General features: G+C 40.9%; 1 protein-coding gene across 1 annotated transcript; it reads right to left on the reverse strand.

Moving 5' to 3' along the window:
* Window positions 1-12104: 12104 nt before the first annotated feature.
* Window positions 12105-13544, reverse strand: LOC111918516 (protein DMR6-LIKE OXYGENASE 2). The gene is made up of 3 exons (XM_023914182.3): window positions 12995-13544; window positions 12575-12905; window positions 12105-12482 (listed from the first exon to the last, which is right to left on the reverse strand). The coding sequence occupies exons 1-3, from the start codon at window positions 13462-13464 to the stop codon at window positions 12174-12176; spliced, it is 1110 nt and encodes a 369-aa protein (XP_023769950.1). The 5' UTR covers window positions 13465-13544; the 3' UTR covers window positions 12105-12173.
* Between the last annotated feature and the right edge of the window lie 740 nt (window positions 13545-14284).

A 14284-nucleotide genomic window follows, 5' to 3' on the forward strand; every position in this document is an offset into this window, starting at 1 on the left:
TCCATTGACAGCTTTGACCCACAAAGGAGCTACTTATGCTTGGAGTGATAAGCATAATGAAGCATTCGAGAAGCTAAAGAAGAAGCTATACGAGGCACCAATACTTTCTCTACCCGATGGAGTTAAAGACTTCGCTGTTTATAGGGATGCGTCTGGGGTTGGATTGGGTTATGTTTTGACCCAAAGAGAAAAGGTGATAGCATATGTGTCCCGACAGCTGAAGGAGCATGAAAAGAACTACCCTACTCATGATTTGGAGTTAGCAGCGGTTGTTTTCGCTCTGAAAATATGGAGGCATTACCTCTATGGCACGAAGTGCAAACTTTTCACTAATCATAAGAGTCTCCAATATCTCTTTAATCAGAAAGAGTTAAATATGAGGCAATGACGCTGGCTAGAGTTACTAAAGGACTACGACTGTGAGATACTTTACCACCCCGGTAAAGCTAACGTTGTTGCTGATGCTCTCAGTCGGAAAGTCAATGTTGAGAGAAAAAGGCCAAGAGCGTTGAGAATAGAAGTTGTCTCGACAATTGTGGAGAGTATAAAGAAAGCTCAAGAAGAAGCTTCTGAAAAGAATGACCGGAAGGAGGAACGTTTGGGCAAAACGTTGGTGTTTGATACAAACGGTCATGGACTGAAGGTATTCCAAGATCGTATTTGGGTACCTAAGTCAGGAGGAATAAGAGATCTTCTGATGGAAGAAGCTCACAAAACCATGTACTCAATTCATCCTGGCAGTACTAAAATGTATAGGGACCTGAAACCCTATTACCGGTGACCAACGATGAAGCTTGATGTTGCAAAGTATGTGGCCGAGTGTGTGACTTGTGCGAGAGTCAAGACACAACATCAGAAACCATATGGGAGTTTAGAACCTTTACCTGTGCCTATGGGAAAATGGGAAGACATTGCGATGGATTTTGTCACTAAACTACCTAGAACAAAAAGTGGTCACGACATGATTTGGGTGGTCGTTGATCGATTCACTAAGAGTGCGCATTTCATAGCAGCCTATGAGAAATGGTCTATGGAAAAGCTCGTGAATTCTTACATGAAGGAAATTGTGAGGCTTCACGGTGTTCCGTTAACGATTGTATCGGATCGTGATAGCCGTTTCACCTCAAGGTTTTGGAAAAGTCTACAAGACGAAATGGGTACCAAGTTGTGTTTAAGTACAACTTACCATCCGCAGACTGATGGTCAGAGCAAAAAAACGATACAAACACTTGAAGATATGCTGAGAGCATGCACCCTGGAATTCCTAGGTAACTGGGATGAACATTTACCTTTGGTAGAATTTTCCTAAAATAATAGCTTCCACTCGAGCATAAAGATGGCACCTTATCAAGCTTTGTACGGACAGAAGTGTCCTACGCCGTCGTGTTGGCTTGAGGCTGTGGAAAAGCAGTTTATGGGTCCCGAGATGGTCCATCAGACTGTTGAAAAGTTGAAAATAATTAGAGAAACATGTCAGTAGCTCAGGATCGTCAAAAGAGAATTGGGAACCAAGCTTACAAGCTCGAATTACCCGAAGAACTGAATGGAATTCATGACACTTTTCATGTGTGTTATTTGAGGAAGTTCACGGGAGAAGTTCCCGATATAATTCCAATTTTTGAATTGAGAATTGATGAAAACAAGAGGTTAATTGAAGAACCTAAGGCAATTGTTGACCGAAAGACTAAGAAGCTTCGACACAAGATGGTCGAGTTAGTGCTTGTACGTTGGAAACATACGAATGGGCCAAATCTCACTTGGAAAACGGAGAGTGACATGCTGAGTCGCTATCTGTATTTGTTTGTTGATGTGTGATTCCAGGGACGGAATCATCCTAAGGGGGAGAGAATTGTAACGCCCGCGTTTCCAGGCTAGGCATTTTCGTTGATGTAATAGTCTAGGTTAACCCTTGTAACTCTTTTTGAAGTATTAAAGATGAAATATTTGACTATTATGTGAATTATGTGTTTATTTTCTTAATTATTATAATTTAATGAATTAAGAATAAAATAAGCGTCAAAATTTAAAGTATGAGATAAGCCCGATATCTTTGCATAAAGTTGTAGTGGCCGAAACGAGGTTTCCGAATATATATAAAACGCCCAAATCTGACTTCGTATGAGGAAGTTATGATTTTCTGAAGTTTCAACTTAGCGGTATGCAGCCCGGATACTCGATTTGAAATCGAGCGGTTTTTAGCCGAAACAATCTAAGTGAGAATCGAAGATCTCGTTGTTAGTAGCGAAACATGAAAAGTTAGGCGAGAACGGACGTCGGACGAAGAAGTTATGAATTTATAACAAAGTTTTCCTGTTCGGGCCTACTAAAAATAGATAATAAAAATAAAGTCAAAATTAGCCGACGGAGTCTGAACGAAAGTTGTAGAGCGTAGTCTCACCGCGTGGATATAAAGAACGTCAAAAACGGAGTTCGTATGATGAAGATATGACTTTTCAAAGTTTATTAAATAATTAATATTTAAATTTAATTATTATACCCGATATCATCCGAAGAGGAGTCACCGGACTTATCCGGGTTACGCCCAACGTAATGCTGTACGCCCAGCGTACAGCGAAGCATGACGAAGCCTCACACTCGAGTGCTCCGATGGCGCATGCAGTGACGTTTCGGCATTACGCCCAGCGTACCGAAGCAGTACGCCCAGCGTAATGCGAGGGTTCAGCCCTATAAAAGGGGCATGCGAGGGTAACTTCTTTCTTTTACAAACTTATTTCTTCCTCTCTAGTTTTTGCCTCGATTTGCGTGCCATTTATACCCTGAAGCCCCGGATCTCATATCCAAGTTAAGAAGGAAGTTTTACGCTCCCGAGATCCCGAGAAGTGCTATTCCCGAGCCGAAGCTCTGCCCGCGAGGAGTCTGATTTTTGGTGAAGATCTTCCAGATCTATCGAAATATACTACTTTTATAAGCCGTAGTGCTGTCCGATCATCTTCTGATCAAGTGAGTGTGTAGTTACTTTCTTCTAACGCATAATTATGAAGTATTTTATATAAAATACGTGCTATGTGTATATATTATGTTGTTATATGTGTGAATGTATATTCACTTCCTTCTATCTCATAGATCTTATTTATTCTCTATGAAATACGTGTTATGTGTGTGTGCCTCAGTTGTTATGTGGAATATGTACTGATTGAACATGCTATACTGGTTTTAAACTATATATAAAAATGTATATTTTTATCTACTAATATGTTGGCTAGAACATGGGTAGATAGTTGGTGTGTAATAAACAGATGAGAGGCCTCGATGTTGTTTTGATTTAGTCATCTAGCGGAGTTTAGATGACGACCACGGACTTTTCTAGACAGTCTTGTGGAACACTAGCAGCTTCGCCACCTGTAGGTGTTAATGAACTTGGGTGTTCATTCGCTGTACTCCATCCCCCCATGGTTGCCTTATTTGACATATATTGCCGGGAAACCCCCGAAAACATGTGTTGTCGCCCCGATGAAATATTCTTAGACTAGGTCCCTTGTGTTAGTTATTTTAGGGAGATAAAGTGAGAATAACGGGAATGGGTAATTGGGTTATTGTTGGTTGATGAATACTAATTTAATTATTTATTGTGGGTTGAAAACCCTATATGCTCACCAGGCTCCCAATCCTGACCCACTCAGTTTCTTTGTATTACAGGAAGTGGCGCGAGAGCATAAGATGGATAATCATCAAGCTGTTTAGTTTACAAGTCTATATATGTAAATATTTGTTGAATGACTTGTAATGCTATCGTTTATGCTTTATGGTCTGTATCGGAACATGACATCCCGAGTTTTGATTATATAATGAAAATACATTTCATTATGAAATGCTTTGGTAAATATTATTTTATCATGTTTTGTTTTTGGGAACAAATTCCGCATCTCTTTTAAAATCAAAAGGATTTACTCTGAAAATGTTTAAAAAGCATAAATGAAACCGGTCTTTTCTGGCCGAGATTTTGGGGATGTCACAGTTGGTATCAGAGCATTAGTTTAAGCGAACTAGGAATTTGTATGATTTCTAGACTTAAACTTAAAATGCTAAGTGAAATTTTGAGATGTGTGTCTGTGATATTTTAGACACGAGCACTAGTTTATTTTAGGAAAGTTGCCTAAAATGCTTTTATGTGCTAAATGTTATATGTTGCCATATATGATATTATTTGTTCAGATCTATATTCTGTTGCCGACCAGATCTGGAAACCTTATGTGTGTAGAATTCTAAGCGTACGTCTACGATATTAGAACTAGCATGTAAACGTTTCGGAGTGATAAGGATGATTTGAATATCTATCGTGAATGAGGATCTAATTTCACCTTATTCGGTGTATAGATCAAAAATGGTGAGAACAAGAAGTGGAGTTGGAAATGCTGATGAAAACAGGAATCAACCACCAGTGATTGAGCAAATACCTGTCGTAGCAGCAGAACCTGAGCCGATAACAATGGTTGGTGTACAAATGATGATTCAAACAATGTTGGATCATCAAATGGAGGAGACTAGGCGGTTGCTTCAACAGAATCGTGAAGAACTGTCAATTCATGTGGAAGAGCCCGAATTAAATGAAGTGCACTCGGAAGGCGGAAACTTTAGTGGGTCTCTTGGTCAAGCCAACCCACCGATAGTTAGGCAAAACAACCATGATGGAAGGAATGATGGAATGTGATGCAAGTACAAGGACTTTCTAACTTGCAAACCATCGACCTTCAATGGAAAGGAGGATCCGATTGGAGTTATGGATTGGATCTCAAAACGTTGGTGTTTGATACAAACGGTCATGGACTGAAGGTATTCCAAGATCGTATTTGGGTACCTAAGTCAGGAGGAATAAGAGATCTTCTGATGGAAGAAGCTCACAAAACCATGTACTCAATTCATCTTGGAAGTACTAAAATGTATAGGGACCTGAAACCCTATTACCGGTGACCAACGATGAAGCTTGATGTTGCAAAGTATGTGGCCGAGTGTGTGACTTGTGCGAGAGTCAAGACACAACATCAGAAACCATATGGGAGTTTAGAACCTTTACCTGTGCCTATGGGTAAATGAGAAGACATTGCGATGGATTTTGTCACTAAACTACCTAGAACAAAAAGTGGTCACGACATGATTTGGGTGGTCGTTGATCGATTCACTAAGAGTGCACATTTCATAGCAGCCAATGAGAAATGGTCTATGGAAAAGCTCGCAAATTCTGACATGAAGGAAATTGTGAGGCTTCACGGTGTTCCGTTAACGATTGTATCGGATCGTGATAGCCGTTTCACCTCAAGGTTTTGGAAAAGTCTACAAGAGGAAATGGGTACCAAGTTGTGTTTAAGTACAACTTACCATCCGCAGACTGATGGTCAGAGCAAAAGAACGATACAAACACTTGAAGATATGCTGAGAGCATGCACCCTGGAATTCCTAGGTAACTGGGATGAACATTTACCTTTGGTAGAATTTTCCTAAAATAATAGTTTCCACTCGAGCATAAAGATGGCACCTTATCAAGCTTTGTACGGACAGAAGTGTCCTACGCCGTCGTGTTGGCTTGAGGCTAGGGAAAAGCCGTTTATGGGTCCCGAGATGGTCCATCGGACTGTTGAAAAGTTGAAAATAATTGGAGAAAGAATGTCAGCAGCTTAGGATCGTCAAAAGAGCTATGCTGACAAGAAGTGAAGGCCGATGACTTTTGAAGTTGGAGATTCGGTTTTTGCTTAAAGTCTCACCGTGGAAGGGACTTATAAGGTTTGGTAAAAGGGGAAAGTTATGTCTGAGGTTTATTGGACCGTTTAAAGTTCTTCAGAGAATTGGGAACCAAGCTTACAAGCTCGAATTACCCGAAGAACTGAATGGAATTCACGACACTTTTCATGTGTGTTATTTGAGGAAGTTCACGGGAGAAGTTCCCTATATAATTCCAATTTCTGAATTGAGAATTGATGAAAACAAGAGGTTAATTGAAGAACCTGAGGCAATTATTCACTGAAAGACTAAGAAGCTTCGACGCAAGATGGTCGAGTTAGTGCTTGTCCGTTGGAAACATACGAATGGGCCAAATCTCACTTGGGAAACGGAGAGTGACATGTTGAGTCGCTATCCGCATTTGTTTGTTGATGTGTGATTCCAGGGACGGAATAATCCTAAGGGGGAGAGAATTGTAACGCCCGCGTTTCCAGGCTAGGCATTTTCGTTGATGTAATAGTCTAGGTTAACCCTTGTAACTCTTTTTGAAGTATTAAAGATGAAATATTTGAGTATTATGTGAATTATGTGTTTATTTTCTTAATTATTATAATTTAATGAATTAAAAATAAAATAAGCGTCAAAATTTAAAGTATGAAATAAGCCCGATATCTTTGCATAAAGTTGTAGTGGCTGAAACGGGGTTTCCGAATATATATATAACGGCCAAATTTGACTTCGTATGAGGAAGTTATGATTTTCTGAAGTTTCGGGCCTACTAAAAATAGATAATAAAAATAAAGTCAAAATTAGCTGACAGAGTCTGAACGAAAGTTGTAGAGCGTAGTCTCACCTACACGTGGAGATAAAGAACATCGAAAACAGATTTCGTATGATGAAGATATGAATTTTCAAAGTTTATTAAATAATTAATATTTAAATTTAATTATTATACCCAATATTATCCGAAGAGGAGTCACCGGACTTATCCAGGTTACGCCCAGCCTACAGCGAAGCATGACGAAGCCTCGCACTCGAGTGCTTCGATGACGCATGCAGTGACGTTTCGGCATTATGCCCAGCGTACCGAAGCAGTACGCCCAACGTAATGCGAGGGTTCAGCCCTATAAAAGGGGCATGCGAGGGAAGCTTCTTTCTTTTACAAACTACTTTCTTCCTCTCTAGTTTTTGCCTCGATTTGCGTGCCATTTATACCCCGAAGCCCCGGATCTCATATCCAAGTTAAGAAGGAAGTTTTACGCTCCCGAGATCCCGAGAAGTGCGATTCCCGAGCCGAAGCTCTGCCTGCGAGGAGTCCGATTTTTGGTGAAGATCTTCCAGATCTATCGAAATATACTACTTTTATAAGCCGTAGTGCTGTCCGATCATCTTCTGATCAAGTGAGTGTGTAGTTACTTTCTTCTAACGCATAATTATGAAGTATTTTATATAAAATACGTGCTATGTGTATATATTATGTTGTTATATGTGTGAATGTATATTCACTTCCTTCTATCTCATAGATCTTATTTATTCTATATGAAATACGTGTTATGTGTGTGTGCCTCATCTGTTATGTGGAATATGTACTGATTGAACATGCTATACTGGTTTTAAACTATGTATAAAAATGTATATTTTTATCTATAAATATGTTGGGTAGAACATGGGTAGATAGTTGCTGTGTAATAAACAGATGAGAGGCCTCGATGTTGTTTTGATTTAGTCATCTAGCGGAGTTTAGATGACGACCACAGACTTTTCTAGACAGTCTTGTGGAACACTAGCAGCCTCGCCACCTGTAGGTGTTAATGAACTTGGGTGTTCATTCGTTGTACTCCATCCCCCCATGGTTGCCTTATTTGACATATATTGGCGGGAAACCCCCGAAAACATGTGTTGTCGCCCCGATGAAATATTCTTAGACTAGGTCCCTTGTGTTAGTTATTTTAGGGACATAAAGTGAGAATAACGGGAATGGGTAATTGGGTTATTGTTGGTTGATGAATACTAATTTAATTATTTATTGTGGGTTGAAAACCCTATATGCTCACCAGGCTCCCAATCCTGACCCACTCAGTTTCTTTGTATTACAGGAAGTGGCGCGAGAGCATAAGATGGATAATCATCAAGTTGTTTAGTTTACAAGTCTATATATGTAAATATTTGTTGAATGACTTGTAATGCTATCGTTTATGCTTTATGGTCTGTATCGGAACATGACATCCCGAGTTTTGATTATATAATGAAAATACATTTCGTTATGAAATGCTTTGGTAAATATTATTTTATCATGTTTTGTTTTTGGGAACAAATTCCGCATCTCTTTTAAAATCAAAAGGATTTACTCCGAAAATGTTTAAAAAGCATAAATGAAACCGGTCTTTGCTGGCCGAGATTTTGGGGATGTCACACAGCTGCACCCGCAGACTTACAACACTCTCCATACTATCTGATCGCTAGTGAATGCTACGGCTACCCCCGTAGTCTTACAACACTTTCCATACTATCTGACTACTAGTGAATGCTACGGCTACCCCTGTAGTCTTACAACACTTTCCTTACCGGGTCGAACACGCATTCGACCTAACACATCACTGAACTAGGGTCCTAACCGAAACTCTAACCTGGTTCCCGAAACCTGCTATCATGTGACCCCACTGTATCAGTACCGTACCCATGCCCATTATCAAAGCATCATAGTAAACCACAAAATCATCTACACTCTCTGGCAAGGTGAGAATCGATGCCTCGCACGACCGATGTCTGAAAGTCTCGAGGCTGTCTGCTGCTCAGGCCCCCAGCGAAGGGCCACCTACTTCTTGGTCAGTTGGGTCAAAAGAACGGCAATCTCAGAGAAGTCCCATGTAAATCTCTGGTAGTAACCTGCTAAACCCAGAAAACTCCTAATCTTAGATGGAGACCTCGGAATCTCCCACTGCATCACAACCTCTATCTTGGCCGGATCAACTAGAATATCCTTTTTGGTTGACAAGGTGCCCAAGAGATTGCACCCCGCGCAACCAGAACTCAGATTTGGAGAACTTTATAAAAAGTCTCTCCCTCACTTAGATTCGACTAACTCTTCACATTACATGAGAATTAAAGGATTCCCAATCCTTCTCGCTTTCTAATATCCCACTGATGACATCTTGTGCCCGCCAATGCTAGTGCTTAATCGCCGATTAAACCTTGAGATCTCCCATCCTCGGAAATCTCGATGAGTACTCTTGAAATCTGATCCAGTCTGACACCTCAATCCATCTAACATGCTGTCGATTGAAGACCTTAATCTTCACTCTAGCTGACGAATCCTCGTTCCTACTCCCAATCTTGCAGTACCACTGAACTCTAACCGAACGCAGCCCATGCAAAAACATAATTCTATTTAACATCCAATGTCCAACCGCTTATGCATCTGACACCCGCGACTGACACTACCTTCTTCGTGTCACCAGTTTTGTCCTAGCAACGGCAGTGCCTTGAACTCCAAAATTCATCCATAAACAATTACCGACCATACCTGAACAATGATAGAACCTATGAACGCTGACTCCATTGGAGAACAATCACTCTAACCCTGATCGAGTATCCTCTAAATAATACTCCTGCATAGATCCTGACAAAGATCCGAAATGATAACGATATACACGGAACCCACTCTGCAAGATGCGTCCCTCTTTGGGTTCATCAAGGACCTTTCGACATGCAGGATGGCATATATGATCCTTGGTAACCCAAACACTAGCAGAAAAACCGACTTGAGGTCTGACTTATCCAAACTCACTCACATTTCCAACGCGATACGTATCCCTAACATCCATCTAGTAGCAATAGAAGATGACATACTCGCAACGTCTAGGGAAATACTGGTCACCTTCTGCAGACATAACCAACCCTGCCACACCTGTGGCAGCCTAATCCCTTGGAGTGACAAACTCCCTCATGTACTCTTTCGTACGCATTGTACTGACTCCGACCCTGCTGTCCTTTCACCCGATGATCGGAGGTGACAGGTCTCTTCCCGCGACCCTCAACTATACGCACCTAGTACGAACCTCTCTTCTCAAAGTGCTCCAAATCGATCTCGCATCTACAACTATTCGGAATCATATCCTTCAGGGTTTGACACCCTGTCATGCTCACTAGCTCGCTTGCCAATGGCTAAGCTGCAACAACTAGAACATCCTCTGTCCCCAAACTGGGTCACAACTCTTCCCTGAAGCTTCTTAGATTCTCCAAGACTCTCACTGATTCGAGTATGGATCCTGTGCTTTCAGTAGTACGGGCCCAATACTACCTTCCACACCTATCCATACTTTCCTCAACAATCCTCCCGAATCCTCTAAGTCACTTCCTCAAACTGGTACACCCAAGTCTAACTGATACGGGTCTCGCCCACACTTCGCTATCCGAGATACGAGCCTCGCCCACACTCAGCTACTAAACCATAACATACAAGTATCACACAGACAACGAGTATAAACAATTCTACCACACTAGCATATATCATCATCAAACTCAACTATGAGATACAGGCTCTACCCACACTCCGACACTATCATATCGTCTATACGGGCCGACCTTGGTGCCTTAGACCTGTTCCTACTAGAAGGAAACTCACCTCGAAAAGTAGCTGCTGAAAGTCTGCTTGCTAGACGTCTGACTGCTGCACTAGTAATCCTCCGGCTATAAATCCATAAACATAGATTAGTCACTCATAAATACCCTTAGGTCAAATGACTGACCTACCCCTGGTCCAAGGTCAACTCCTTGGTCAAAGTCAACTTCCAGTTGACTGGACTCGCCGAGTCATGGCACAGACTCGCCGAGTCCCTCTCCTATTAACCCAGTACTAACTCATCAAGTCCCTCCTCACTCACTGAGTCACCCATAACTTACTACTTGGGACGATTGGACCGACTCGCGATCCGACTCGCCGAGTCCGAGAACAACTCGCCGAGTCCCACGAGCAGATCTCCTACTCGATTCCAAATCCTCACCAGAGCATCCATCTTGAGGATTTGGGTTTCTGGGACAATTGCTACACGTCAAGTTGCTAATTCCGCATGCAGCTACGAAGGGTTGGACCTTCTACACTTAAACCCGTCTTAACTCAGTAACAGTTCATATGACTCGCCGAGTTTGAAGAACAACTCGTTGAGTACCAGGCAATCTTCAAAGGACTCGCCGAGTTGTTCATCCAACTCGTCGAGTCTAAGACCATCTTCATAGAACTCGCTGAGTCCCTTCCACTCTCCTCCCATACAGACCAAATCTGAGACATGCAATGGTTCCAACCCATAGATCTAAGCTCCTAGGGCATGCTTATCACGTAAAGTTGCAAACTTTACGAGCATGCATGGACCTATGAGCTCCAAAAGACAATTCCAAGCTCTTTATGAGGTCATGCACTCAATAGGGACCTTAATCACTTCAACCACAGGGACTTTACACTTCTAAGATGTCCATAAGGTCCAGATCTGAAGTCCTTTCAGAACATAGAGCATAAACACATGGAGTTTGAGGTTTTAGGGCTTGAAAACCACTAATTTGGGACAAAAGGGGGATCTAATGAACTAGTGATCAAGGTAGGAACTTTTCTACTTGAATGGAAGTTTCTCACAGTGTAGATTCCGGATCTACCTCCCCTCCTTGCACTCTTCAACCTCCTATTTCTTCTTCTAAGCTCCAAACTTCCTTCACAAACCCAAAATCACTCACAAGAACAATATGGGGGCTAGGGTTTCGCTCTACAGCTCTATGGAAGTGTTAGGGACAAAGGGGGCCAAGTTAGAGAGTTTAAACAGGGTGCAAACACCCAGGTTAGGGTTTTTGCCCAGACGGGGTCTACTCGCCGAGTCCACAGCTTAGACCCCGCGTCTTATCCCGCTTCTACTCGGCGAGTTGGTCCTTCAACTCACCGAGTCCAAGGCCAAAAATGCAATATTTAGAGAGTTAATTACAAAAAATACGTACCAAGAACCAGGTGCTACAGTTTCTTTTAGTATTTTTTGGAGTTTGTGGATTGGAAGTTGAAGCTATTTTTTTCATAAAAATATTGTTGTTTGAGTGAAAATTTAAAGAAGAAAAAGTGGTATAAAATGTAGTATGCAGTAGTTATTTATATATGGATGAAAGGGGGTAAATTTTGATTTTTTTCCGAAAAAAACAGATCAAATTTGACCCAAAAAATGTCAAAAAAAAATATTCAAACATTCCAAACTCTCCCCCTCTCTCTCATCGCTGAGTTTCTACCGAGTTGCCGAGTCGAACTCGGCACGCCGAGTCCACGACCTAGTGTCCACCGAGACCACGTTTGCATTGCCGAGTCCTTCGTCGAACCACTCTAACTCAAAAACTTATCGAACTCAAAAACTTATCGTAAAAGTATAAACTTTTTTCGCATTTAATAAAAAGATAAAAAGATCTTATAAACAAACAAGCAAACAATTTTATTCATGGGTATCCACAGTCACGACAACAAGGACCATTGGTTCTTATATAACAACATTCTCAACTCGAGAAATAACATCATCAAGTTTTAATTTATCAGGTTTCTTAAAATCATTAAATTCTATGTTTTCAACATCCGGTTTCTTAAAATTATTGCGCTCTGAAGTGGCAAGGAATTCACCCCAATTATAACTCTCATACTTGGCAGGGTTTCTTTCATCAATCAGCTCTGCAAGTGGCTCCACCACAGTGTAACTTGCAGGGTTGAAGAAAATCGGGATCGAAAATCTTTCTCTTGTGGAATTCACCTTCGCCCTATGCTCCGCACCTTCGTACTTTCCATTGCTCCATACCTATATCAAAAACAACACTAACAATAAGTCCTTCATTCCAAATCAGCTGTAATAATTCAAGCAAAAACAGACCTATAAGAAACGACACATACAGTCATAATGTCCCCAACATTTACAATAAAGGAATTAGATGTTGGCTTTACGAAGATCCATTCTCCATCACCTTTTCGCTTAACTTCTAAACCTCCTACATCATCCTGAGCTAAGATCGTTAAAGCACCGACGTCCTTATGTCGACCAACACCCAGAGCTAGATCAGGAGCTGGGCATGGCGGGTAGTGGTTGATTCGAGCCAAACTGGTTTGATCCTTGGAGAAGAAGGCCTCTAACCGGTTTGAAGGGAGGTTTAAGCTGAGTGAGATCAATTCCAACAATTTGTAAAACAATTTAAGAACTTCTTTAACATATTCTTCAGATGCTTCCCTGAGTTTTCACGAAACGGTTAATTAAACATACTCATCTTGTTAGTAAACATACATGATATATATCTTTAGACGTCAAAAATTAAATACCTCAATTCTGGAGGATGATGAGGCCATTGATTAGGATACTTTATGGCATGTTCATCGTTAGATTCATACGAAGAAGCCGGAATCAACGTCGGGACCTCCACTTTGAAATCGAAAACTTCCTTCCAGTCCCTCACTTTTTTTGTCTGCTCAGTATCATAATAACCAAATGGATTCTCTTCGTCTCTCCTCACCTTCTTCTTCTCCTCCACTGGCTGATCAAAGAACCTCTTTGCTGCCGACTCCATCTTTTCACGCACCTCAATGGGAACACCATGGTTGATTACTTGGAAGAATCCCCAGTTTTTGCACGCGTCATGGACCTGATTCACCAGATCTTCTATCGCAGTAGCAGCAGTAGATGAGTTTATGATCGGGGAGAGGTCAATTTGCGGGATTCCTTGGGCTTCAAGTGCTGCAAGTTTAGGTCTGTGTTCAAGCTCCTGGATGAAGGCTGGATCAACTTCCCCCATGGCAATGAATATATGATGAATTATGAGATTCTATGAATGATGTGTGTATTTAAAAGGTGGTGGTGAAGATGGCGATGATTTTTTTTTATGAATCTGGACTCCTTTTTGGGCATGATACTTGACAATCGCGACTACTCACTTAAAATATATGTAAAATATCCTTATGTTTTTTTTTTCCTTTACGTAAAACAAGTAACCTTTTAAGTTTAGAGATTTAAGTAATCGGAACTAGGGCTGAACCCCAATCCTACACTAGAGTTCGGCTTGTTTAAATTTTTTTTTAATTTGGGGCTCCAGCTCGACTCGTTTGAAACCTTATTGTACGGAGCTAGAGATCGGTTCGCAAAAAATTATACGGGCTGGGGCTCAGCCTGGGCTCGGGAGTCGTATATGGTATATCTTAATTCCATACGATAGTAATACAGACTCGAGTTCGAGTTTGTTTAATAAACAAGTCTAATATCAAGATCGAGTTAAACTAAGACCCGTTTAAAATCAATCTCGATTCGAGCGTTTAACGAATCGATACCCAGCGGCGGTTTTAGGCAGGTTTCGATGTTGCACCGGCAACATCTACTTTTTATGTCTGCAGTGGAAAAAATTTAGATCTTTTTTACTTATATTTGATATATCAGCAATACCTATTTGATCTCGGCAACGCCTACTATATATTTTTAGGTCTGTCCTATGGATCCCAAATAGTTTGACTCGACCCAAACTTTTTGTAATATGTATTGTAATATATAAATATCGAAAATCATTTAATTAGATAAAAATAATAATTAAAGTGTTGTAAAGATAACATATTTAACACATTTAT

The sequence above is a fragment of the Lactuca sativa genome, chromosome 4 (genome assembly GCF_002870075.4).
Source record: "Lactuca sativa cultivar Salinas chromosome 4, Lsat_Salinas_v11, whole genome shotgun sequence".
Classification (NCBI taxonomy): Eukaryota; Viridiplantae; Streptophyta; class Magnoliopsida; order Asterales; family Asteraceae; genus Lactuca; species Lactuca sativa.

Excerpts from the sequence above, each read along its gene's own strand:
- LOC111918516 (XM_023914182.3), bottom strand. The coding sequence starts at position 13,464 with ATGGGGGAAGTTGATCCAGCCTTCATCCAGGAGCTTGAACACAGACCT. Across the intron at positions 12,906-12,994 it reads CATCATCCTCCAGAATTGAG|GGAAGCATCTGAAGAATATG; the intron begins GTATTTAATTTT and ends GTGAAAACTCAG. Across the intron at positions 12,483-12,574 it reads ATGTTGGGGACATTATGACT|GTATGGAGCAATGGAAAGTA; the intron begins GTATGTGTCGTT and ends TTTTTGATATAG.